The sequence below is a fragment of the Hoplias malabaricus genome, chromosome X1, assembly GCF_029633855.1.
Source record: "Hoplias malabaricus isolate fHopMal1 chromosome X1, fHopMal1.hap1, whole genome shotgun sequence".
In the NCBI taxonomy this organism is placed as follows: Eukaryota; Metazoa; Chordata; class Actinopteri; order Characiformes; family Erythrinidae; genus Hoplias; species Hoplias malabaricus.
In genome coordinates, this window is record NC_089818.1 from 1,679,545 (window position 1) to 1,705,372 (window position 25,828).

The 25,828-nt window shown below is 41.3% G+C and overlaps 3 protein-coding genes across 6 annotated transcripts; 1 reads left to right on the forward strand and 2 right to left on the reverse strand.

The window, feature by feature from the left end:
• Positions 1 to 183: 183 nt before the first annotated feature.
• LOC136675678 (hydroxyacid-oxoacid transhydrogenase, mitochondrial-like) lies at positions 184 to 10,100 on the reverse strand. Of its 3 annotated transcripts, none has more exons than XM_066652374.1 (14): positions 9,911 to 10,100; positions 8,989 to 9,041; positions 8,459 to 8,502; positions 7,743 to 7,796; positions 6,844 to 6,998; positions 6,353 to 6,549; positions 4,861 to 4,938; positions 4,667 to 4,772; positions 4,116 to 4,268; positions 3,740 to 3,838; positions 3,273 to 3,351; positions 2,460 to 2,556; positions 1,999 to 2,156; positions 184 to 471 (listed from the first exon to the last, which is right to left on the reverse strand). In XM_066652374.1, the coding sequence occupies exons 1-14, from the start codon at positions 9,961 to 9,963 to the stop codon at positions 388 to 390; spliced, it is 1,410 nt and encodes a 469-aa protein (XP_066508471.1). In that variant the 5' UTR covers positions 9,964 to 10,100; the 3' UTR covers positions 184 to 387. The 3 variants fall into 3 exon arrangements, with proteins under 3 accessions (XP_066508471.1, XP_066508472.1, XP_066508473.1); XM_066652375.1 differs by having other exon boundaries at positions 184 to 1,908; XM_066652376.1 differs by lacking the exon at positions 8,459 to 8,502 and having other exon boundaries at positions 9,911 to 10,045.
• A 3,462-nt stretch (positions 10,101 to 13,562) lies between these two features.
• On the forward strand, positions 13,563 to 14,616 carry LOC136675360 (corticoliberin-1-like). Its single transcript, XM_066651862.1, has 2 exons — positions 13,563 to 13,597; positions 14,033 to 14,616. Exon 2 carries the CDS (start codon positions 14,053 to 14,055, stop codon positions 14,431 to 14,433), a length of 381 nt encoding a protein of 126 aa, XP_066507959.1. The 5' UTR covers positions 13,563 to 13,597; positions 14,033 to 14,052; the 3' UTR covers positions 14,434 to 14,616.
• A 736-nt stretch (positions 14,617 to 15,352) lies between these two features.
• LOC136675697 (E3 ubiquitin-protein ligase TRIM63-like) lies at positions 15,353 to 25,745 on the reverse strand. 2 transcript variants are annotated; one of them, XM_066652405.1, is made up of 10 exons: positions 25,122 to 25,745; positions 23,528 to 23,700; positions 22,346 to 22,529; positions 21,914 to 22,009; positions 20,641 to 20,786; positions 19,698 to 19,785; positions 19,567 to 19,589; positions 19,358 to 19,482; positions 16,729 to 17,180; positions 15,353 to 16,034 (listed from the first exon to the last, which is right to left on the reverse strand). In XM_066652405.1, exons 1-10 carry the CDS (start codon positions 25,239 to 25,241, stop codon positions 15,969 to 15,971), a joined length of 1,473 nt encoding a protein of 490 aa, XP_066508502.1. In that variant the 5' UTR covers positions 25,242 to 25,745; the 3' UTR covers positions 15,353 to 15,968. The 2 variants fall into 2 exon arrangements, with proteins under 2 accessions (XP_066508502.1, XP_066508501.1); XM_066652404.1 differs by having other exon boundaries at positions 16,729 to 17,183; positions 25,122 to 25,744.
• Between the last annotated feature and the right edge of the window lie 83 nt (positions 25,746 to 25,828).

Here is a 25,828-nt window from a genome sequence, read left to right on the forward strand (position 1 = left end):
TGGAATCATTGGGTGCAAGGTGGGAACACACCCTGGAGGGGGCGCCAGTCCTTCACAGGGCCCAAAAATATTAATCATGTAATAATATGAAGAAGCAAAATCACAAACCTATGTGTGTATCACAACAGTTTTACACAAACTCCATCCATTAAGACATCCAGAAACATCAATAAACCTTTGGTCAAATCATTTTTATTCAGCATTTTGTATACAGCTCTGCCTTAAATCCAGTTAAACTAGTTAATGCTCCTTAATACTGAATACTTCAACAATACATTTATAAAAGCCTACCGTTTATCACAATATGAGAGGTTTGCAAAAGATAAATGGCAGTTGATTAGTCATCCTAAAATTAGACAAGGGCATTAGACGTCCAGTGTCATGTGTTTAATATAGTTTCATTGATGCAGCAAAGAGATCAGTGAGATCCTCTTCTGTGTGAGATCTTGGTGACAGTTTTGTCACTCGCTCCTGTAAAACAAACACACACACACACATTATGTGTACATATGGACACTCAATCCACAAGAAAACAGTGGCCATGTTCTTGAAAGTGCAACTAGGAACTGAAAATGCACAACACTAAGTTGCTAACCGTTTACTTAAACGAGTTATAAAGCATCCTTCATTACAAATAGACTGCAGTATGCTGCCCTAGGTACACTCAAATCTGCTACTGAAAGTGTTTCACAAGGCGTTCCTCAGGGATCGGTCCTTGGCCCTCTCCTTTTTACCATGATTTTTTACCATGATCTGGTGTGATTTACCACACCAGAGCAGGTGTGATGTGGTGGTGGATCATTCTCAGCGCTGCAGTGACACTGACGTGGTGGTGGTGTGTTAGTGTGTGTTGTGCTGGTGTAGAGTGGATCAGACACAGCAGTGCTGCTGGAGTTTTTAACCCCTGTGTCCACTCTCTGTCCACTCTGTGAGACACTCCTCCCTCGTTGGTCCACCTTGTAGATGTAGAGTCAGAGACAGTAGCTCATCTGTCGCTGCACAGTGTGTGTCGCTCGTCCTCTAGTCCTTCATCAGTGACACAGGACGCTGTCGGCTGGATGTTTTTGGTCGATGGACTGTTCTCAGACCACATCAGTGTCTCTGCAGCCCTGAGAATGAACCTCACTAAAATCACACCTACTCTGCAGTGGTCCTGTGTGGTAGAGGGTCCCATCACAATATCTTGCGGCATGGGACTAAATTTCGGGAGCGGGCAGTTAACCAGTGAAGATAAAAGACAATAGCTAAATAATCAATAATGAATTAAACTCATTCTAAATATCTGTGAACCACACAATCACGGGAACCACATGAACTGTGCATTACTGTGCTGCAGGAGTAGTGGAGCCTGTAGACAGTCAGTTAGCCTCTGGAGTGTGTGTGTTTGTGTGTAGCCTGTGTTTGGGTGTGTGTATACTGCTGCAGGTGGGAGCATAAGGTGGGACAGATGTTGCTGATTTTGGGCGGGTGCAGGACGAACGCTAGCAGGAGCGGAATAGAAAAAATGCACATCTCTGCTGTGGGGGTCCTGACCACCGAAGAACAGAGTGAAAGGGGGAAATAAAGCATACAGAGCAACAAATGGACTATAGTTTGTAATTTTAAAACTCCAAAATGCTCTTGTGTGGTCAGTGGAACTCAGAGAATGGACAGTGAGTGTAGAAACAAAGAGATGGTCATAATGTTATGACTGATCTGTGTATATCCAATGCTCATCACCAAGCGTAGCCCACAGTGGTATAATCCCTGGCAACACTGGGCTGGGGAGCAGTGTAGCTGTGAATAAATCTCCCTCTTCCATTCCATTTGGAATGACATCATCCATGCTCTCATGACTGCCATCAAATCCTCACAGCAATAGTCCATAAACTTACAATAAAGTCTTCCCAAAGATTTATGAGAGTGTTACTGCAGTAAAAAACAAACAACACTTGATTATTACCCTCCATTTCAGAAGAAGCTCTGAAGTAAGTATTTTAGATAAATGTTGAGTCAAACCTGAGGAATAGTTCCCTCCACCAGAGCAGGAATGTCCTCTTTGCTGTAACCAACAGCAGACAAGCCATCCTCAACCTCCAGATCAAACAGTATCTTCCTCAGAGTGTCTGCTAACACACGGCCAGCGTCTTCTGTTTTTACACTCTTCACATCAGCACCTGAACACAGTGGAATATACAAACACACAGCCTTTTATGTTTATTATATTTCACATCTTTTATCCCAAAGAATGCATTTACAAGGACTTTGTTTTGCAGGTGTGATTATAAAATGCAAAAACAATGCAGATCAAGTACAGAAGGGTAAATTATATGTTTGCATACACTGCACAAACAATCTACAAGAGATAAATGGATGTTATACTATGCTCGTGTAGGAAGGCGCAGTTAAGACCAGTTTTATTCAAATCACCAGAAACTATTATCCTGATTTGGCCGTATTTTTGACTGTGTGTGTGTTACCCAGGATCTCTGCTGCCTCTAGGTGGCGCTCTGGACACATGTTGGCAGTGAAGGCAAAGACAGCTGGAGAGGTGAGGACCACGGAGAGACCATGAGGCTTAGTGAAGCAAACACACACACACACACACATCAAATTTAGAGAGGCATCACATACAGTAGGTTACATACCTAAGAGTTTGACTTTCTGCACGGCAAGGATCCAGAAGTTTGAAACCATGTCCAAATGCTGGACATTTAAAATGATTAAGTTTACATTAAATTATTTCTTCTTTTCCTCAGCTAAAAGGTTTGTAAATTTCTTCCAGTGTAAATCAGGGCTGTGCCGTTCGTGATAATATAATCATCATTTTTAAAATGCTAAAAAATATCAGTATCGTGATAATCGTGATATTCTGACTTGTTTGTCTGACGTAATGACGTGATGCAGTTACACGTAATACAGCATACGTCCTTTACATGAGTTGTTTAGACACAGCAAAGTAAGGTGGAGAGTGGCTCTGAGGCGGGGGAATTTACTCCAAAAGGAGCTGACCTCAGTCGTGTGGAGGGGGTGTGGTTAGAGAATATCAGACGTACAATAAACCATGGTGTTATGTAAGAATATGTTTAATTTAAAATAAGTACTATTAACATAACATTTATTTTGTTGCAATAGTCTGTTCTTGAAATTAATAAAAGTATTCTTCAGTGTTTTGTCGTATCACCAAGAATATCGTTATTGCCAAAATACACTGAAACATCGTGATATTATTTTAGGGGCATATCGCCCAGCCCTAGGGTGAATGTTGTTTATTTCTTGTGAATATTCTTTACCACTAAGGGATGCTCCACGCTGTAGCCTCGAGCTTTATGTGTCTTCACATTTCCAGCGATGGGATACGACATTCCATGACTAAAATAAAGAAACAGGAGGCATGTTTGGGAACAATTGGGAACATGATTAAGTCAATGCAGTCAGAGTGTGTTATATTCGATATTTCTATCTGATTTTTTCTGACATTTTCAGTTACACAGCAGCTGAGTTTTTCACACAGAGCTGCAGCTGATTTTCTAGGACTGTTTTTCTCACAGCGGAAAGTCATTTTACAAGTACCGTTAATTTCTCTGACGCACAAATCATGTGGAATATTTATCAGAAATTAGAGTGCTGTTAAATAAAACAATGTCCGAGCGGCTGAAGTCGGAATTCTACAGTTAAACTTACAAACACATTTAAATAAGGATTTCTCTAATAACTGCTGTACATCACCGTGCATGAACTTTATCAATGATTAAATTACCATAAATGGACTCCTGCGTTTCCAAAACCAATTCCAGCAAACACACTTGCCAGGTGCATGTTAGAGCGAGCTTCTACATCACCAGGATCTCTCACCGCTCTGAGAAAAAGCACACATTGTCAGTAGCGTATTTAAATACAGTCACTGTCCAATTAAAAATATGTATCTGTGTGTGTGTGTGTGCGTTTCGTTTACGATGTCATTTGAACACAGCAGCTGTCCTTCACACTGTGTGTAAATCTCATGACGAATGACCAATAGAAACGCTCCAAAATTACTCTGAATTAAATCTTTTTACATTAACTTCAATATACTATGGGGTGTCTACACACTTTTGGACAGTAATTTGTTTGCTTGTGTTTTTTTGGTCCCAGACCGTTTTAAGAACTTGGAGACCATGCGTAATGCGTGTCTGGCCCAAACATCACTGATGGGGTTACTGCCCTGGTACGCCGGACGGCTCAGGGGATTGGGAGGGCAGGGACTCCTCAGATTATACGGCAGAGCAGTGTATGACTCCAGGGCGTGACTACAGGGTGAGAGAGCGAGAGAGAGAAAGAGACAGACAGAGTGAGAGAGAGAGAGAGAGAGAGAGAAAGAGAGCGACAGAGAGAGAGAAAGAGAGAGAGAGAGGGAGAGAGAAAAAGAAAGAGAGAGAGAGAGGGAGAGAGAAAAAGAGAGAGAGAGAGAGAGAAAAAGAAAGAGAGAGAGACAGAGAGAGAGAGAGAGAGAGAAATTACTTTAAAATTAAAGCTAACACCAACCTAAAGCATAAACTACATAGTGCATAAAAAGGACCAGGACACTTCCCACAGTTCCATCACCCTGATAAATGAGCACTTATTACAGTCACACAAAGAAACACAAAAACATACCACAGCCATTTAGAAACACTCACACACATATACACAGTAGAGTGTGTGTTACCAGAGCACATCGAAGCCACTATTGGCTGTGACCTGTGCTGGCATGTGCAATGTGTGGAGAGGATCCACTATCCCCAGAGTTGGCTTCAGGGATCGGCTTGCTATGCCTGGAAATCACACACACACACACACACACAATGACATGTTTATGACAAATAAGGAATTATTTCAAGACCTATCTAATTTTTTACACACCTGTTTTGGCTTTTAAGTCTTCAAAGTCAAAGATGGCTACCCCTGTAGTCTCACTCCCTGTACCGGCTGTAGTAGGAACTGTAACACACACACACACACACACTTAAAGTTCCTTCCCAATGCATACTCATTCTGCATGAATTCATCTTTCTAAGTGTGTGTGTCCCAAATGAAACCCAACACAGGCGCACTCACATCAACACTGTGAGCTGATGTGACGGAACTGTGTTGAGCTCTAATAACACTGCATTAACATTAGTTAAATATTTAATACAATACAGAGTTAGAAGTCTCAGCCATGGACTCATATTAGTGAGTAGTGCAGTGATGTACAGTCCAGGGTTGGTATGTGACACTTGAATGTTTCAGATCATCAAATGAATATTAATATCAGACAAAGATGACCTGTGTAATCACAAACACTCTTTTTTAATGTCATTTCATCCACTGAAACAAAAAAGCCCTTTGGCCCTATATTTTTTATTTTTACAATGTGACTTTTTTTGTACTGTGTTCAATTTCATTCCTTAAACAGGTTTAAGACAAAAATTAAGAAGGTTTACAAAGCCATTGCTGAGGCTCTGGGACTCCAGCAAAACAACGTGAGAGCCAGTGAACTTTCCTAAAAATCACTTGCCCCAAAAATCATCTCCAACAGCACAGTGATGACTGATCCAGGAGTTCGCAAAAGAACCCAGACAAATATGTCAGGTTACATCTGGCACAGTGCTAACACTTCAGGCCAAATAAGTGACATTACACAGAGGAGGTGTATGTGTTAACACAAATGTCTGAATCATTTGTACAGGACATTACCCGGACTTTATCCTCCCAGCCTGACAGTACATCGTCCAGGTGATGTCTGAGTGAGCTCATGTACGAATAAAGCAGGTATTTCTCAGATAAAATCACAGTGAATTCATGCTGTACGTCCTGCATGTGTCACACTTGCACTTCCCCGTGTCCTGGACAGTTTCCAGAGCTCTTATATGAACACGGTTATAAACACTCATCATCACAAGTGTTTGATTGCAGTTGTTACTGCCAAGGGTGGCACAACCAGTTATTAGGTTTAGGGCCAATTACTTCCTCACATGAGTGATATCGGTTTTACAGAACAAGAAAAAACAGGCTACACTCATAAATGCTTCTCAGGTTTTGAGGCCAGGTAAGATATAAATCGGAGGACACTATTAGAATAGTGTCAAAATGTTTGTGTTTTTACGTGAGCTGAAAAAACATACTGGATATGGTCTGATTTATCTTCACTGTTATAGGTTTTGCATAAGTCTTTATCTTCAGTAAACAGAATGATCAATTAAAAGCCCCATTTTGGGATGATCTGCTTTGCCATCATTTTATAAAAAATTGTTTGATGATGTGAAATAATCATGAAGTATGACAAATATGCAAAAATTAAAAATCTGAAAAGTGGGTGAATTCATTTTCAAAGCCCTATACACTGTACGTGTTTACATTTGTGTGAGATTACCAGCGATCAGTGGCTTTAATGATCGAGTAACTGCTTTTCCTTTCCCAATAGGAGCATTGACAAAATCCAGAAAATCTGCCTCCGGATGACAGGAGTACAGATTGGCTGCTTTACAGGTGTCAATCACAGAGCCGCCTCCCACTGCCACATAGGCATCAAAATCTCTTCTCTTCACAAAATCTATAGCCGCTTTAAAACTATGAAAAATATAAAGGAAATATTAGAACCATGACCTCTGGATGTCACACTTCACCCTCTATTTGAATGTGTATGTGTTTCCTCAAAATTAGAAGTTGAATAATGTATTCATGTATATTATAAATATTTATATGTTATTTACTTCCTTTTCAGTCTTGTTTTAAATGGTCTTTAGGAACTAATGAGCATCAGATCAGAAATCCAAGCATCGGCAATTCACCTGCCTTCACTATTGACTTTTCATATAAGTCCATACATGCATGAATAACACACACACACACACACACACACACCTGCTGTCTGTAGGCTCCACCCTCACACTGTCATAACACTCGTATTTCACCCCTTGTCTGGACAGGGATTCCAACACTGCTCTCACTGGTGGTAATCGGACCAAGTTCCTGTCCGTCATCAGACACACATTTCGCGCTCCCATGTTCTTCAGGTCCTGAGCAAACAATTAAAAATGTATAAACCAATTAGGGTATATGGAAATTAAATCTTGGTCTTAAATTTGAAAATACATTATGTGGATTGGAATATTTTAGGTAATTTAAAGTAATCTCTGTAAAAATAATTATTAATCCATTCATTCATTCATTGTCTGTAACCCTTATCCAGTTCAGGGCGGCGGTGGGTCCGGAGTCTACCCGGAATCACTGGGCGCAGAATAGGAACACACCCTGGAGGGGGCGCCATTCCTTCACAGGGCAACACACACTCATACCTACGGACACCTTCGAGTCTCCAATCTACCTACCAACGTGTGTTTTTGGAGCATGGGAGGAAACCGGAGCACCCGGAGGAAACCCACACAGACACAGAGAGAACACACCACACTCCTCACAGACAGTCACCTGGAGGAAACCCATGCAGATACAGGGAGAACACTACACTCCTCACAGACAGTCACCCGGAGGAAACCCACGCAGACACAGAGAGAATACACCACACTCCTCACAGACAGTCACCTTGAGGAAACCCATGCAGACACAGAGAGAACACACCACACTCCTCACAGACAGTCACCCGGAGGAAACCCACACAGACACAGACAGAACACACCACACTCCTCACAGACAGTTACCTGGAGGAAACCCATGCAGACACAGGGAGAACACTAAAAATATTACACAATATTTAATAAACAGTATTTCAGGTCTACGTTACTCTTATTGAATAACATTGTTACCATGCCGATCTCCCTGGTGACCCCTTCTCCGTATCTGATATTAGAGCAGGCCATCTGAAACAAAGAGAAAAACATGACCAAATCAGCATAGTGCAATCTGAATATTACACAAATCGTTAAAACTGACCTAATAACTCAGTGCCATCGAGTATTGAACTGTCATAAAAATTTGGTGTACAGATATATACAACTATCTGCCATAATAATGAAGAACAGGGTGAAAGGGGGAAAACATTGTATACAGATAAACAGATGGTCTCCGGTCTGTAACTGCAGAACTACAGAGTGCTCCTGTGTGGTCAGTGGAGCTGACAGAATGGACAGTGGATGTAGAAACAAGAATCTGGTAATAAAGTTATGGCTGATCGTTGTACACCCATCAGCTTTACAATTACGTCCAACACCTTGTTTCTAAACCCACTGATTTTATCTTTTTATCTGCTCCAATGAGCATATAAATCCATCCAATAGTTTCATAATTAAACACTGCAGGGGTCAGGACCAATGAAGAACATGGTAAAACAAAGTATGCAGAGCAACTTAACCCTAACCCTAACCCTACAGTCTGTAATGGTAGAGCTAAAATGTGCACCTCTATGGTCAGTGGCATTGAGAATCAAGAAGGTGGCTTTAAAGTTATGGCATGGTTCTCGCGATAAAGTAGCAATGACAACAGAGCTCAGTCCTAATTACATTTCGTAAGTGCTGATACTGACCTCAAAGGCATAGTCGGTTTTTCGCCCACAATCGTGACCAGCACCTGACCACACAGGTAAACAGATCATTGTAGCACCAAAGGGCATTATGCCTTAGCTTCTTACTGTCAATAGTGAAGCCTTTAGCTCTAAAAATGTACCTTTACAAGAGGAGGCAAAATTATTTAAATATTTAAATGTGAAAGTGAGAGTGGACATTTGCAGTGGTCTGTTTATCGAGACACTCCCAAAGTAAAAAAATAATGTCAAACAATGGCAAAAAAACACAAATGGAGACACCAGATTATTCTTTTGCAATATTGATTATATAATGATTTTAAACCTTTAGAGGTCATTTCTCCAGTTTCTTACAAACTGCTTTAAAGTGAAATGCTTCTTTTAAGAGAAATCTCTAATCCAAAATTGTGGGCAGTGGTATAGAACCTCCTCTTCTACAATCTCCTCACAGAAACAGTTACATATGTACAGTGTGATGTCAGAGACATTTGCATGAATGCTGTACAGGCTTATGTAGGACGCAGGTGATGTACCTTGTTGGTAGGCGTGTGCAGGTTGCATGTGTGAGTGAGCTGGACATCTGCACCTGTTGAAAAACCATAGACTGCATTTTTAAACCACACAAACCATTGCCATAGGAAGCAGACTTGGGTCTAGTTAGTTAATATATAAAATAATATATTTAATTTCTTATTAAAATTATTATATATAACATTTAATTTTTATACAAATCTAACCATTTCAAACATTCAGAAGGAACAAATAAATGTGTAAACATTTGCTTCATTTTTTAAACAACTGTAGCTTACAAAGGTTCTGACATTGTATTAAATATATATAGAATATTGACATTTTATTTCCAAATCACGTAATGAATGTACGCCATATTACATGTAACTGCATGACGTCATAACATAAACAAGTGAGAGTATCACGATTATCACGATACTGATTTTTTATCGTTTGAAACATATTTTGAGATATTATTGCACTATTACACTAGAGTTGCCACAGCTGTTTTTAGTATGCGACTAGTACAGAGCTGTGCTTCATAAATCAGGATTTCAGGGTTTGATTTGCGCAATCTTGTCGAAATGTGCTCCCATGGTGTACGTTTAGGAACAGCTGCCTAAATAAAACAGTACGTAGAATATTTCAATGGGCTAAATGTACCACAGAAGAACTTAAAGATATTTTGAAGCCTCTATAAAGACAATTACTGTGATTAAGATTTTTTAAATTATTATTTACCATGTACAATTTTGGAACTGTTAAAAAATAATAACAGTAAGCTAGGATTGTATAAAGCACCCGAGGAAAACAGATTTATCATTTTAAAAAATCTAATTTGTTGGTCTGAGCATGCGCAGAACCGACAGAAAGTTGAAGACAGAAAACCTGTTTTTGCAGGACACCTGGCTGTTTGTGTTGTTGTTGTTGTTGTTGTAAACCTACGCCACATTGCTGAGTTGTTTGAGTAAGTGCGCCACCCTGCTGCGTCCTGCCATCACTCCGTCTGGGTTTGTTTTTATTCCCTACTCTTTCTTCTCTTCTGCGCTTCTCCTTGTCCGTGGACGGTACACTTCTTTCGTGCAGGACTTCAATGGCGGAAGAAACTCAACCCCAGTCCGAGGATCTGCCACACTCCGCCCCCTACTCCCTCCGCTTGTCCACTCCGCCCCTGTTTTCTATGGGGGTCAAAAGTTTTGTTCATTTGAAAAAAAAAAATCTGAAACTGAAAGTTCAAATCTTGAGATTGACCTTTGAAAAATACAACAGCGCATTCAAATGTTTAAAAATGTAGGGAAAAAAATAAGATTTGAATCTGAAGACATAAAATCTGCAATTGAAAAATATAAGACTTCAAATATCAAAATAAGTGAAAAGTGAATATAAATGATTTATTCCAAAAAATAAAATAATTGAATCAAAATTCTATTTAAATAAAAAAAATTCATCCTACACTTTTTAAATTTTGAATGTACTGTTGTATTTTTCAAAGTTCAATCTCAAGATTTGAACTTTCAGTTTAATTTTTTTAAACGCTTTAAAAGATTTTAAAACGCTGCAGTTTCAGAGCAGAAATGCCCAGCTATGGTTTTGACTGCTCATTTCGCATCGCACCACACGGACATTTTAACAAAGTTAAAAACTCAAAAATTATTTCTAGAGTATCACATAAGATTATGGTTCAACTTGCCCACGATTAATCCCAAAGCATCAAAATAAAGAAAATAATATTTATGAAGAATAATTATTCATTATTTCAGAACCAGTTAATTCTCACATTTTTTTTAAATAAAATTCTAAGGGCTAACTGTATTAGAGACAGTGCTACAAAACTAAACAGCTCGAGTTACACATGAGTCTCTGTGGTAATTCAAACAGTGAATAAACACTTACAGACAATTTACACTTCAGACACCAACAAACAAAATCCATATTTTCCCTCAAACATACTGTTTCATAACATGAAGAAGAACGAGTGTAGAAAAATGATTGATACCAAATAATTAATGTAAAGGCTTAAACTTAAAATTAAATAAATATGCAATTATTTGTCATTGTACAATGCACAATGAAATGTGTCTTCCGCACTTAACCCATCTGTGGAAGAGAACACACACTAGTGCCCTAGGGCATAATTTGTACTTTAAAATATTTAAGGGGCGCTTCTGAGTAGCACAGTGATCTTTCACAGCAGAAGTCGGCCCAACCTTCAGGTTATACATCACATTAGCTGATGTTTGATGTCTTTCCTCTGTGTGTGTGTGTGTGTGTGTGTGTGAAAGAGAGAGAGAGAGAGAGAGAGAGAGAGAGAGAGAGAGAGACCCTCAGGAACTCAAGAGCAGCAGTGGAGACTTGGCGATTCAAAGTGAGAAGATCCTAAGTGACACAGTGGTCAGTGTCTGTGTACTACACAGTTAACTGAGCTGAGTTTAGGGGGTGCCTTTCAGCATTGTTTTGGATTTGTGTTTGTGGGTGTTTGAAGTGTTCTGTCAGGTTGTTTTATTTTAAGATTCTGGTTAAGTTTCCTACGTTACATATTTCTTACTGTTTTACTGTTTTAATATAAGCACTCCTCAATATATTTGTAGTGTCTTACTGTGTATGTAGTTCCTCCTTAATATTTCCATAGTGTCTCCTTAAAATCTCAGTAGATCCTCCATAATATCTGTGTAGTCTCTTATTTATTTTTGAAGTTCTGTCTTAATATGTCAGTTATGTCTCCTTCAAATCTCTGTAGTTTATGGGGGTATTTTTTGTAGCAAAACAACTGAGCCCATATGACTGCCGAAATCCAATGTCAGGCCTTGTGTTCTCCCTGTATCTGTGTGGGTTTCCTCCGGGTGACTGTCTGTGAGGAGTGTGGTGTGTTCTTCCTGTGTCTGTGTGGGTTTCCTCCGGGTAACTGTCTGTGAGGAGTGTGGTGTGTTCTCCCTGTGTCTGTGTGGGTTTCCTCCGGGTGACTGTCTGTGAGGAGTGTGGTGTGTTCTCCCTGTGTCTGCGTGGGTTTCCTCCGGGTGATTGTCTGTGAGGAGTGTGGTGTGTTCTTCCTGTGTCTGCGTGGGTTTCCTCCGGGTGACTGTCTGTGAGGAGTGTGGTGTGTTCTCCCTGTGTCTGCGTGGGTTTCCTCCAGGTGCTGACTGACAATGACTGAATGAATGAGAAGCCTCATTGTGTACATGATAAACAACATGGTTTTGTAGACACAGACTGCATGTGCGTTGCCAGCCTTCAGTCCTGCTCTGTCTCCTGTTGTGTATCATGTAGAAGAGAATCAGGCAATGGCAACCATGGATTCTTGTTTTATTGCATTTTAAAACTACGCCACACTATGTGGGAGGTGTGTGTGTTTGTGTGTGTGTGTGTGTGTGTGTGTGTGTGTGTGTGTGTGTGTAAAAGAATTTCAGAGAGAAAGAGATTATAATTTATACTGAAGGTTCCATTGAGTTCTGGAGGAAGTTACTGATCCAATGCAAATATACTGCATTGATAAAGGTCAACCATGTCGACATTGGAGGTGTGTGTGTGTGTGTGTGTGGTCAGTAGTGCTGCTTCCTGCAGTTTTGTTCCCGGTGTAGGCTTGAAAGCTCAGTGGACTTTTACACACACACACACTCACACACACACACACACACACACACACACACACACACACAAACAGGTGGGATATTTCCTGATCAGACTTGCCAAACAGAGTTACAACCTTTATAGAGAAAAGTTGTTAATGCTTTCTGAAGAGGCAGGTGCAGACACACACACTCACACACACACCAAAGCAGCATTTTACACACACGCGCACACACACACACACACACACATACCTGTAAAATTACAGCTGTGAACTGGCAGGAGTGCTGTGTTTTTTTTATGTTTATTTACACTGTCTATTCACATTCGTGACTGTGCTGTAATTACAGATTATTATTATTACAAAATATTATGCATTATTAATCTTCATTACACTTTATTACATCACAGAACTGTACTCTAGGAGCTGTTTATACGACACTGTAAGTCAGAACAGTCAGCTAAAGAAACTTCACTACTGAAACAAATGGGATGCCCTGGAGCAGCTGCACATGAGCCTAAGATGATCATATCCAATGCCTAGTGTTGGCTAGAGGTGGCTGTGGAGCTTTCTGTGTTCTGTGATCTGTAGTGACTGAGCTCCATCCACTACCCTCATGCAATGTAATGTGGCTGAGTGCCATTAAATACTCACAACAATGTTCAAACCTCTTGCCAGAACAGCAGAGACTGTTATTGCTGTGAAGGATCAGTTGGTGGTGTCCACGGTGGTATACATCAGAGTTGGGACCAAATTAAGCTTTAATTTAAGTTCCAGGTGCGTGCGTCACGCGGGGTCGGTCCATTAACAGTGGCACGCCGAGCGTCCCGGAACGTAAAGCCCTTTAGAGCACTTTCAGATGCTCGTGCGAACGGCTCGAGGCTGTTGGCCATTCGTTCTGTGTTATTGGCGCCGCCGTTCAGGTTTGTGCCCAGCGCTCGTGCGCAAGCGCAGAGCTGCGCGCGTCTGGGATATAAATGTGAGCCTGGCGCTCGAGCTCCAAGCACCGACTCTGCTCCAAAGCGCGAGAGGAGAAGCGGATTTCAACACAACTCCCGAGGACTAAGGTAAAAACAAATGATAATAATAAATAATTAATCTATTATTAATACGTTAGTATTAAATTAATCTATGTGACCTGCTCTGTGCTTCAGGAGTGGCGACTGGGTACACTCTTAAAAATGATGGTTCTTCAAGGGTTCTTTAATAAAGGAGATGGTTCTGTATAGAACCCTGAACACCTGAAGAATCTTTGCATCGTGAGAAGGGTTGTTCTGACTGATGGAGAATGTGCTATTGGTTCTTCACAGCACCTCTTAGAGAAGGGTTCCTCTTTGTAGTTTTTAATTAAGCTGAAAAAAAGAAAGCCATTGTTGTGAGAGAGTTGTCATTATTATGTTTAAAGTCATTAAATATTCTAATTACAGAGCTTCCCGTGTTCTCGTGCACGCGCTTTCCCAGGTGTCGTGTTAAAACGGACTGATAGCTTTTGTCCGTTACAGGTCGCGCGGATCTGTCCTAGATGAAGCTGCACGCGCTGCTGGCGACGGCTCTGCTCTGTGTCTTTTTTGTGACGCGCGACGAATGCAGAGCGGAGCTGCCGGTCCTCACGCGCGCCGGAGAGGAGTACTTTATCCGGCTGTCGCCACGCGCTAGCGCCGTGAAGCGCGCGCCCCGGCTGCAGGTCACGCGGGGCTTCCTGGGAGCGCGCGCCGCGAAGCTGACGGATGCGGTAACGGAGAGCGCGAGCGCACGGGAGCTCCAGCCGCGCTCAGAGGACTCGCCCATCTCTCTGGACCTGACCTTTCACCTGCTGCGCGAGGTGCTGCAGATGGCGCGCGCGGAACGGTTAGCGCAGCAGGTGAACAGCAACCGGAGGATGATGGAAATGTTCGGTAAATAAACCCAACAAGTGTCGTGTGTAAAATCTTTGGAGGCTGCTGTGTAATTTCTCCCAGCAGCACACCACGGTGGGGCCCATACAGTCCGGCGGGCAGGGACGGGTTAATAAAGCATGGGCCCCTGGGCATGAACCCACACAGGGCCCTCTCCTACCACACGTTTTTGCTCCTGGGCTCCCCCTACAGTTACAGCAGAGCGTTGTTCACTTTTACAGCACTGTCCTTGAAATAAAGGGTGAGAGGGTTGGTTCCCTACCCTCCCTTGAAATTTACATAGTGCAGCAAAAACATAGGCTCTATTCTCCATATTACAGCTCAGTGGAGCATCACGATGGTTTTGAAGCTGTGATTTTACGGTCAAAATACTATAGTGTTGCTTTAAGCAATAAAAACAACAAAAAACAGAGATAATTGCCACTTTTTCCAGAAACGCTTCTTCTCTGGCTTCTCTTTCCTTTTTAAGTTTTCTTTTCTTCGACCCACTTAATGTGGTAGGCCCCAGTTAGGGTTATCCTTTTTCTTTTTAATCTCAGACTGTCGGAATTATCTCCACATAGCTCATCGTTGAGAGAGCTTCAGACCTAATCGAATGCTCATTGGTTGCAAATCCAGACTCACACCAGAACCATTTCAGAATTGATTTCAAATTCTTTGACAGTGCATTCATTAGTTCTCATTAGTTGTCTCTGTCCATGTTCATCTTGACCCCAGCTATCGCCGGTTCAATCCATGTGGACTCCACTACAGTGTGCTGAAGGGGGTATGTGTTGTGTAAACAGCTGTTTAGCTCATGTTACAGTGTTTATGATCTCAGTGCTGACTGTATATTAAAGTGTGTTTGTTTGTTTACAAAGAATTCCTAAATAAACAGTGGAAACATTATTTTATTTCACTGATTCTGTTTCAGTTATTAATCCACATTTCAGTTCTCCTCCAATGTCCCGCAAAGTATTTATGTACAGGTCTGTAATCATCATCATCCTCCTGATCAATGTCATAATCAACATCATAAAACGTAAAGGAAAACAATCGATTTTGACGGAACCATCTGCAAACTGTGCACGTTTCTTTGGTTCACAATTTACAAACAGTTCTTGTTTTCTGAAACAGACACCGCATTTATTACTGCATCTGTCCACGATTTCAGGACAAATACACAATTTAAAAAAAACTGAGAGAGAAATCAACTTAAACATCGTGGGTACAATTTAAGAACAATTTGTGGTTAAAAGACAAAAGCCATGCACAAAAAACACAAACTGTTGCCCCTGGAGCTCCATCTTTGTCTCCCTCTGCAACACAATCATTCACTAATCTGTCGTTCTGTGCAGAAATGGAATCATTAGAGAAAAATAAAATTAAAACAATTATATAATTTCACCCCCACATTTTCAGATTTCTATGATTTTCCTGGTTTTCCTGAATGTCTGGTTATGTTTACCTTGTGTTCTGAACAGAATTAGAGAAAGTGAATCTGCGGAAAGCCATTATCTGGGAAAACTGTGTATATATATATTATTTGTTTTATTTGTATGTATTATTTGGGCGTGTTGAGCCATGCAAAAGAGAAAACGTGGCGCGGTCCATCATCTGCTCCGGAGACCTGAGAGGGAGATAGAGAGAGAAAAAATAGACGATTATTAATATATGGCTCATCCAGCGTTTCTCTTGAACTAAAGGACTTTTATCAAGTGTATATTCCTCATTACAGCTGTAACAGTCTCTACACTTCTGGGAAAGCTTTATTTATTTAATAATTGTTTTCATTTATTTATTGTATATTCAGGCACCATGACCCTGTGATGGATAAGCGGTTACAGACAATGAGTGAAAGAATGAATGTGTACGCAGGATAGACAGACAACAGTATCAAAATACCAACATAAACACATATTCAGTAGTTCCTGCCACACGTCCCCAAAAGATCTTTCCTCCCATCACAAATCCATCTCACCTTCCCTATCACTTATATATATATATATATATATATATATATATATATATATATATATATATTTTTTTTTTAATACAAGTTAATACAATTATTAAGACTCATGTGGAAGGCCAGAATGCTGAGTCTCTGCAGAGAAAGCATAAAAGGGGGTACTGCTGTGATATTACCGTGTATTACCTTTACGTGTGTGCGTGAAACCAGATGCTGTGAGGATTTGATGCTATTCTGCCATAAGGGAGTTTCAGTAAAATCTGGGTGTCTCTTGAAAATGTGTATCGTTTACTGTAAGCCGCATCAAACTGATGTGTTGTAGAGGTTCTGTATCCCTTTACTGCTGATTTACCTCCGTTGCAGGATTGGTTGGAGGACTGATGGCAGGGTTTGGAGTAGCTGGATTGGCTGTGACCAAGGCAGTAGTATTCTGTGTCATACTGGTGTTTGGTGTTGGGGCCAGAAGAGTTGGGCTGGTGAAGAGCAGGCTTTGTCCTGGGCTCGTCTTTGGTGTTTGGACTGGACTTGGACCTGGAGCCAAGCTGGTTAAGGCTGTGCTCTGTCCTAAGTCGGTGTTTGACATTTGGGCGGGACTTGGAGCTGGAGTTGGGCTGGTTAAGGGTGTGCTGTGCCCTGTGTTGGTGTCTGGTGTTTGACCAGATGTGGTGGGTGCTGTTGGTGTGGTGTCTGGGTTCTGTGAGGCAGTGGCAGCGTTTCCTCCTCCTGATGCTTGACTTTGAGACCTTGGAGCATCATCCTTATTTTCATCTTCATCCTCATCATCAGTATCCCCAGCTTCCTCATCTTCTGAAGAGATGGTGAGATGCACAAAGAGTAATTAAACACATCAGTTTCTCTGCATACTTTCTCATCCCACTTTCCCCCTGTCCCTCAGCGCTCAGGACCCCCACAGAGCAGGTGTGATGTGGTGGTGGATCATTCTCAGCGCTGCAGTGACACTGACGTGGTGGTGGTGTGTTAGTGTGTGTTGTGCTGGTGTAGAGTGGATCAGACACAGCAGTGCTGCTGGAGTTTTTAAACCCCTCAGTGTCTGGACCGAGAACAGTCCACCGACCAAAAACATCCAGCCGACAGCGTCCTGTGTCACTGATGAAGGACTAGAGGACGAGCGACACACACTGTGCAGCGACAGATGAGCTACTGTCTCTGACTCTACATCTACAAGGTGGACCAACGAGGGAGGAGTGTCTCACAGAGTGGACAGAGAGTGGACACAGGGTTTAAAAACTCCAGCAGCACTGCTGTGTCTGATCCACTCTACACCAGCACAACACACACTAACACACCACCACCACGTCAGGGGAACGGGTGGTAACAAAGTATGCAGAGAAACAGGTAGACTACAGTCTGTAATTTAGAACTACAAAGTGACCTGTGTGGTCAGTGGAGGTGATAAAATGGACAATGAGTGTAGAAACAAAGGTGGTGTTCCTTGAAATTAAAACAAACAGAAGGGTGACATCAAAACCATAAGCAAAACTGAGAGTGTATAATTTACAGGTATGGGCATGGTAACCTTAGGCTCATGTGCAGCTGCTCCATTCGATTTCATAGTTCTATATGGACTATATTACACTGTGTCTTCAGTGGGTACATCTTAAATAGATGGGTGTCTACAAAGATTTGTTTTTTATTCAGAAATTTCATTGTCACTGCAACTGTGCATTCCAGGAAAACTGGTCCCTCTTCTGAGTTTCCTGTCTTACTTTAGAAACATTCCTGATTCTCTTCCTGCTCATTACAGAAACCAGAGCCTATTTCTGTGGTAGCTTCTTTCTGACAGTGTCTGTTATAAATCTGAATCTAATTAAAGTTTAGATCTGACCAGGCTTCAGACTAATGAGAACACAGAATCTCTGACATATCAAAGCTCACCACTGAAGCAAGCCGTTTATCTCAATCCTAATAAAACCTCACATCTCTGAAAACGTCAGGAAAAGCGAGTTGGAATGAAAATGCTATTTAATTTGTTGCTGAATTTTTAAGCTGTTGTCAGTTCCACACTCTTAGCTCTGATCACACCGATCACACCCAGCGCCATCAGCCACAGCAGGGTGAGGAGCACATGATTCTTTTGGGATACCTGAGGCCAACCTTGTTTTCAAACTGCTGCTTACACTATTCCATAAAACAGCTTTTAGGAAGAGAATGCTAACTGCCAGATGAGTCATATCAGCAGAAACACAGTGTTTTTAACACCATGAGCACAGAGATTAGGGTAGAGAGAGAACCCTCCTAACTACCAAGTGTCTGTTAGTGCCAGTTAACATTTTATTTTCATCTTATTTCACTTATTTTACAACAGCTCTGCTCCTCCAGCACCAGGCGCTGAAATCTAACAGAAACAGGTTTTTATCATCAACACGTGTCTGTGTACAGTCGGGCTGTGCTGAGCTGAACTGCACAGTGCCGAAAACCCTTCGTTCTACTTTGTGCACAGATATGAATCTTATGCAGCCCGCCAGTGCATCCCTCATGGTAATATCATTTACCATGAATATTTTGAGACGGTATGGATAATTGGGTACTGCCCATCCCTACACTGTGCTGAAATAAACGGGGGTGGTATTGTTCCTTCTCCAAAAGTTACATACTGCAGTATCAAACACAGAGGATTGATTCTCCCTATTGAAGGTCAGTGAAATATCACAAGGATGTGTATGTTGTAAATGTTGGGTAAAAATACTGTCTAGTGTTTCTATAAATCTCAGGGCAGTGATAGAGTCTGATCCTGCTCTCGTCGACACTCAGTAGCTATTGACTTAGCAAGCTAAACATGTCCAAAGGTTTGTCTGAAGACATCCCATATTTTGAACCAGGCTACTTTAGGGTCCCATTGTGTACAACCTCAGACATTCAACATTTTGTATAATTTCCATAAAACAAATGAGACTAATGCAAAGCGGAGGCTTGAAACAAATCAACCCTGGTTTTTAATTCTTTAGAGCACTCACTGTTACCTTTGATGAAGTCAATGTTGAGGATAGCTCTCCTTTCTCGATGGAAGCTTGCAGTAAAGTGATCCATGTTCTCATAACCTCGCTCCACCTTCTCTAAATGAGATGTATTTCTCCCCTCTGAGATCCTAAAGGGAGAGCAGAGAGTGGGAGTTCTAAAATACGTAGTTCACTGGACAGTATGAAAAGCCTAAAGGTATGTGTTTACTCACTTCTGTAGCAGAGGCTTGGTGTTCTGCTTGGAGGAAAGAGACAGGAATCAGTAACTTTGTTGTTAACTTGAAGAGTGTATGGTATGTGTGTGTGTGTGTGTATATGGGTGTGTGTGTTTTATGTGTGAGACCTGAAGGAAGATGGCCATCTCTGGTTCATCCATGATCTGGATCCCTGTCTCCACCAGTTTGGCAGTATTGTCCAGGTGCTCTGTGTACCTGAGAAGGTAAACAAAAATGTTGGGACAGCATGTGAATTTCAGATAAAATTAGATATGTCTTTACACAACATGTGCATACATAGTCTTCATAAATAGCATTGTTGCATTTAACATTTGAAAATGTCAGTTCTGCCTATTACATTTCAACTATGTTTCTAAACCTGTTGTGTAAAGCACAGTACTTCTATCAGTCTTCATTTATTAAGACTGGGGCCAGCCCCTCAGAGCCAGTTTATCAGAATGAGCAGCTTAAAACACTGTGTGCACCCAGTGCTTTTGTAACAAGCTGCGGGACACGATCACATTGGAACAGACAATTAGAAATGAAAGATTTACACGTGTGTGAAGACATTAAGCGAACATTGTTTACTGCTGGAGTTGATACACAGCTAAACTAATGTTTCTGTTTCATTCATATTCTCTCTTTCATTGCCTCCTTAAAGGCGATGTTCACGATGTGTGTCAAACCACTTTTTATAAAATTCGGATGTTGTTTCCGCACAAGTTTAATGTGTTTACGAAGCCCCAATGTCAGTACACAAATAAAAAACGAAGGTTCTCGGTCAGTCATGCTAGGCTGGACAACAGCAAAGAGACACACCAAATGTTCAAAATCATCAGAAGAGATTAGTATGTTTATTATTCCAGCTCCATATTGGGGTAATATTGATTATTTTGCTGTTTCAGATGATTTAAGGTGGAACTGACTCTAAATCTGGGAGAGCGCTAACTGTATACTGTGCCCCACCATGCATTTCATACCAGAGACGCCACAATGTCTGGGATATGAGAGTATACAAGTTCTACTGTATTTTGTGTGTGTGTGTGTGTGTGTGTGTGTGTGTGTGTGTACCTGCGCTGTAGGCTTTTGATGTAGTCGAGTTTCTCTTGTTGTTCTGAGGATATTTTCAGGGTCAGCTCTCCTTTTCTCTCTTCCATCAATGCATACAGGTGATCAAATATCTCACAAACATGAGATTTCTGTCTCCGTCCATTCTCCTATATACACACACACACACACACACGCATGCACATAGACCAAGATTCCAGTTTTTATTTTATTTTGAGTGAAGCTGAATGAAGCCATTTTGGACACACTGTGTATAATCTCTGTACACTGTCAGAATAAAGGTAAAGTGCAGGTACATTATTGTCACTAAAGGTAAAACAGTGTAATGTACCTTTAAAGGTACAGTAGTGTTTATTTGTGTTCCTTAAAGCTTCATTACATTCTCTTCTCCAGATTTCATTATAGAACTGTGCAAATTAAAAGAACAAAATAAAAGTCCTGGAGATGAAACGAGGCATATGAAATCAACACAACTTTAACATCTACAGTTAATATACAATAATGTTCAGTTATGTTCCCTAATTAAAGGTACAGTTCCCTTGAGGGTACCACCACAGTGACATTGTTTCTGAACATTAGCACAAAATTACAATTCTCAATGCCAAACATAGGCTAGAGGGAATAAAGCTCATGGCACTGTGTTCTTTAGAATGATGGAGATACAGTCGTCCCTCGCCACTTCGTGCTTCACCTTTTGCAGCTTCAGTGCATCGCTGGTTTTTATAAAATGTTAATGGGAAAAATAAATCGCGGATTTTTGCTATTTCGCAGATTTTCTTCGGAACTCAATCGGCGGGAAAAAAAAAATATATATATATTTGATTAATTTTTAAATAAAAAAATCCCAAAATATTATATATAATATATTAAAAATATTAATTCTAATCATAAAATACTATGAATTACTGTAAATAGTGCCTATTTACTCTCAGAAATAAATGGTTATTAAGGGAATGGGAAAGGTTTATGTAGCGTAAAAGTGTGGGGGAGGGTTTACAAAGCCTTAGAATAGTGTATAAATACTTCAATAAATATAGCGTCCCTACTTCGTGGATTTTCGTTTATCACGGGTGGTCCTTGAACGTAACACCCGTGATAAACGAGGGAACACTGTAATGTTAACACTTTTGGAGTGAGTTGGAGGGGTATTTGAAATTCAGAAGTAATCAGCCACCATCAGCACCTGACTTCAATAAGGTTTATGTGGCTGAAATTTTTAGACATGACTGAATGTTGTAATATCACATGACATAATTGAGCATGCACACACACACACCTCCACAGTCCGGCAGGTCTCCTCCAGCAGGGTTATTATCGCCTGAATTCTGTCATTGTTTCCCACCAGCATAGCAACATTTTCTGACAACTCCATCTACACACACAAAAAACAGAACATTTATAAAAAAACCACTGTGAATAAAGACACAAATACACAATGTGTGAAGGAGGATATAAGTTTTTGTCTGAAAATGTTTACCGGTTTTACTTTTTTTTGCTATTTTCTATCAAAAATGTAAAAAAAAACAAAAAAACGTGGTGTTTATGTTGTGTCATGAACAATAGGCCAATGGAAATACTCCAGAACAGCTTTTTCTTTTTACATGACCACACTTAACATCAGGAATGCTGTTTCCTTCCCCTTAACCATCACCATTTCAGAATAACAAGGTTTCAAGCCAATATGAACAAGGTTGTGTGAGTGTGTTACCTTCTGTGCATCATAGACGGCGTTGAGAGGAGCCACCTCACAGTTCTGATGAGCTCCAAATATTTTACACAGAGAACAGGTGGGAACAGAGCAAGTCACACAGTAGACATTTATCTTCTCTTCTTCATGAACCTCGCACATCAACACAGCAGCCTTCTGCTCCACCTGCACCTTACGGCTTGTGCTGAGGGGGGGAGGGTTGGGGATAGAGAGCATGGACTAAATGCAGGTTTGCAGGTATATCACCTCTGGAAAATCACAACACAGTGTACAGTACTGGAATATCCTGAAACTTGTGCAGAACCTCTACGCTGTGTTGTGATACATCATTCACAAAAATAGCTTTTTAAAAGTGCCTTCCACTGAAAATTTCTTTAAGCAACAACTTGTTAGACAACATCTCTGAAGTGCATTATCTTGTGTGTTTCAGGAGGTCAAGATAAGGTTAAATATCTTTGTACAGTGTTATTTTGGGAACATTCTCTTCAGTTATGGTATTTTTCCAGTAGGCAGTGTGGAATGTCATGTTCCAATGATAACTAATCCAAGCCTGTACACTCTTTAAGAACCTGTGTCCATTTCACATCACATTACAGAACCATGACTGTGGATGCTCATTGTAGATGGTGTGTTCAGACACACAATAAACTGCAAACCACACAGTGCAACAGCACAAATCACTTGGAATCATTTTTTCTTTCTTAAATTGGATTAATCTGGCTCGGTCTGCTCCTCTAACCATATGCACATTTGAATTTGTACCTCAGCAGCCAAACAATCAGAGGTTTTTTACTGCTTTTAGTCACAGTATAAGTGACAGAGTAGTCAGCCATGTCCTAACGGTTAGAGCAGAGGGCTTAGTGCTGAAAGGTCATTGGTTTGATTCCCACGAGCGGCAGGAAAACTGGGGGCGGTGGGAGTGAAGGAACAGCACTGTCCTCCTCCTCAATCCACGGCTGAGTGGCCTTTGAGCAAGGCACCGAACCCACAACTGCTCCCTGGGCTCCGGAGATGGCTGCCCCTGCTTTGAGTATGTGTTCACAGCCCCTAGTGCACTAGTGTGTGTTCCTTGCCAAAGATGGGTTAAATCCATAACACAAATGTGCACATGTACATTAACATTTCTGATTATAATTTATTACTATACTCCAGAGCTGAGAGAATCTGTGCTGTGCGAGATACCTGATGGTTTCCTGTTTGTACATGTCTATGATGTTCTCCACCAACAGGTTGCGCTGTAGTCCATACACTCCGTGGCGGTCTAGAACCACTTCGTGTCTGCAGGAAGGGCAGCGGAACCGGCCACCAGAACTAATCGTAGAACCCCCTCGAGTAGGCAGGTAAGGATTAGAGGCCTGAAAAAAGACACATACAAACGTGCTTATGAACCTCACTTTGTGCACAGGGGCATCGTCCTATTGGAATCAGACCAAACATAAACTGTCCCCCTGAATTTCACTCCAATAAACATACAGTAATTTATAATGTTAACATTTATCATTATAAATGATTTACCCCTCCTCCACCAAACTTTACTCTCACCACTGAGCTGAGAATGACCCTTCGGATCAGTATAGGTGACGACATTTGGGATTAAAGTACTGCTAAAATTACATAGTGCATTCCACAGAGGATGTTTGGGGTCTAAACCCTCTTCGTTTGGTTTTGATGGTCTAAAAATATGTTTTTGAAGATTCTTCTGAAGGAATCTTAAATGATTCAAGAAATATAACCAAAAGGAACAGAAGCATCAGAAAAACAGAAGAGAATGGGTACACACATTTTTCAAGAGCTTCTTCTCCATCAAAGATGCATCAGAAACACTATTTAAGGCCCAAAGCGAGGTGCTTCTTTAAGGATGTGCATTAAAGTTGTCCGGTATAGATTTGTGTAATGGTTTCTTTGTGGCGGAAGGGACAGTGTGTGTTTTTTCAGAGCTTTCATCTGGTTACAGACAATGACCTGCTCAAAGCTTCAATCAATACACACTGCTTTTCAGCAGCTCCTGGGCTGAACAGTTCGGTATTTGAGGGGTGGGGTGCTTGGGGATGGGGGGGGGGCACAGCATCCACAACTTCACACAGAGTGTGTTTCTCAGCAGAGCTGGACGATACGGCCACAATTTATATCACAATATATTTCTAAATGTGAATCAATACGATATAATTCCGATATCAATGTGAACAATTAAAAAGCCACAGAAAAACGGCCAAGAACTGAAAGCAACATGACATCGTCCTCCAACAACAACCTCTTTCTTTGGTCAATTTTAATATTTTTAAAATAACTTTAAAAGTGCTGAGTGCTGAACAGACGACAGTGGCCTCTAACGACCATCAGTCAGTGACAGATGCTGTAAATAATGTGCATCATTGTCACTGAAACATTTTATATTGCGATATATTGATACTAAATTACTGTCCAGCCCTCCTTCTCAATGAAAATATTATTGTGCATTTGACAGTTAAATTAAGATCCAAGACAATGAATAAATCACAAATATTTGTATATATTTATTTTACAAAGTGTCCCAAATTTTCTGGAAATTCTTAAAAGTAATAAATAATCAATTTCATAAATATTTAAATTAATTACGTTGCCATTTCGAAGTTCTGGCAACCTGCTGTTTACTCTCGTTTTGAAGAGCTCTCCAAAGTGTGCACTTCAGAAAGGGCCTTAGACCAGTTTAGGGCCGAGGGCTCTGTGCAGGGATTGGGCGGGGCCTGAGGGCTGTAAAGGGCAGTTATTATCATAATTATGGGATGTGGTAATGTACCTGGAATATGTCGTTAGCGCATTTCCGGCAGAGGTTGTGCTGGCACGGTAAGATCACCACGGGTTTGGTGAACATCTCCAAACAGATCGGACAGATCAGCTGCTTCTCCAGGCTGTCCATTCTCTCGTGCTTACCGGGGCCCGAGGGCGCGACACGATCTGGTCTCCGGGCAACGACGAACGGAGGCACCGAGGCACGCGCTCACGCGCTCTAACGGGGGTTCTTCTCCTGCTCCGAGACACGGCACTGCTAACGGCAGCAGCGGTCTCGACTCTGGAAGACAAATGGGCCAAAAACACAAGGAGGAGCGTGAGAGAAAAACGGGGCCTGTGTCGCGAGCGCCGGGGTCTTCCCTCCTTCTGAGTTGGGGTCTGTTTTTAGCACGCGCACGTCAACCCTGTCACGGGTTCCTGACCATATATGAAAATGTCGCCGCGCGAGACCGGACAGCTGTCAGCGCCGCGAGCCCCTGGGGTCAAGCGCGTACAAAACAAGCAGGTGAATGAGCTACTTTTTAGGGAACAACATTGAGCAACTTCTGCAAAAAAAGAATCACGTGGCTTGTGTTTTTATATGCAAATTAGACTTGTTCCAAAGCACAGTGAGGCCCTCCTTATTATTATTAAATGTTAAAACCACCCCCCAACACTAATCTTGGCTGGACTCTGCCCTAACGGGCGTAAGATTTTAGGGTGTCCGGGTTCTTT

Bases quoted from the DNA above. Each gene is read 5' to 3' on its own strand.
- LOC136675678 (XM_066652374.1), bottom strand. From the start codon at position 9,963: ATGGCAGGACGCAGCAGGGTGGCGCACTTACTCAAACAACTCAGCAAT. The intron at 3,839-4,115 runs GTCTGGGACCAA...GCTTTTTCTCAG, and splicing joins GTCTCCAAGTTCTTAAAACG to AGCGGTGAGAGATCCTGGTG. The intron at 2,557-3,272 runs GTAAAGAATATT...TGCTTCACTAAG, and splicing joins GCGTGGAGCATCCCTTAGTG to CCTCATGGTCTCTCCGTGGT.
- LOC136675360 (XM_066651862.1), top strand. From the start codon at position 14,053: ATGAAGCTGCACGCGCTGCTGGCGACGGCTCTGCTCTGTGTCTTTTTT.
- LOC136675697 (XM_066652404.1), bottom strand. From the start codon at position 25,241: ATGGACAGCCTGGAGAAGCAGCTGATCTGTCCGATCTGTTTGGAGATG. The intron at 20,787-21,913 runs GTGTGTGTGTGT...GTGTGTATATAG, and splicing joins AGACCTGCCGGACTGTGGAG to GAGAATGGACGGAGACAGAA. The intron at 17,184-19,357 runs GTAACAGTGAGT...CCATCTCTTCAG, and splicing joins CAACATTGACTTCATCAAAG to AAGATGAGGAAGCTGGGGAT.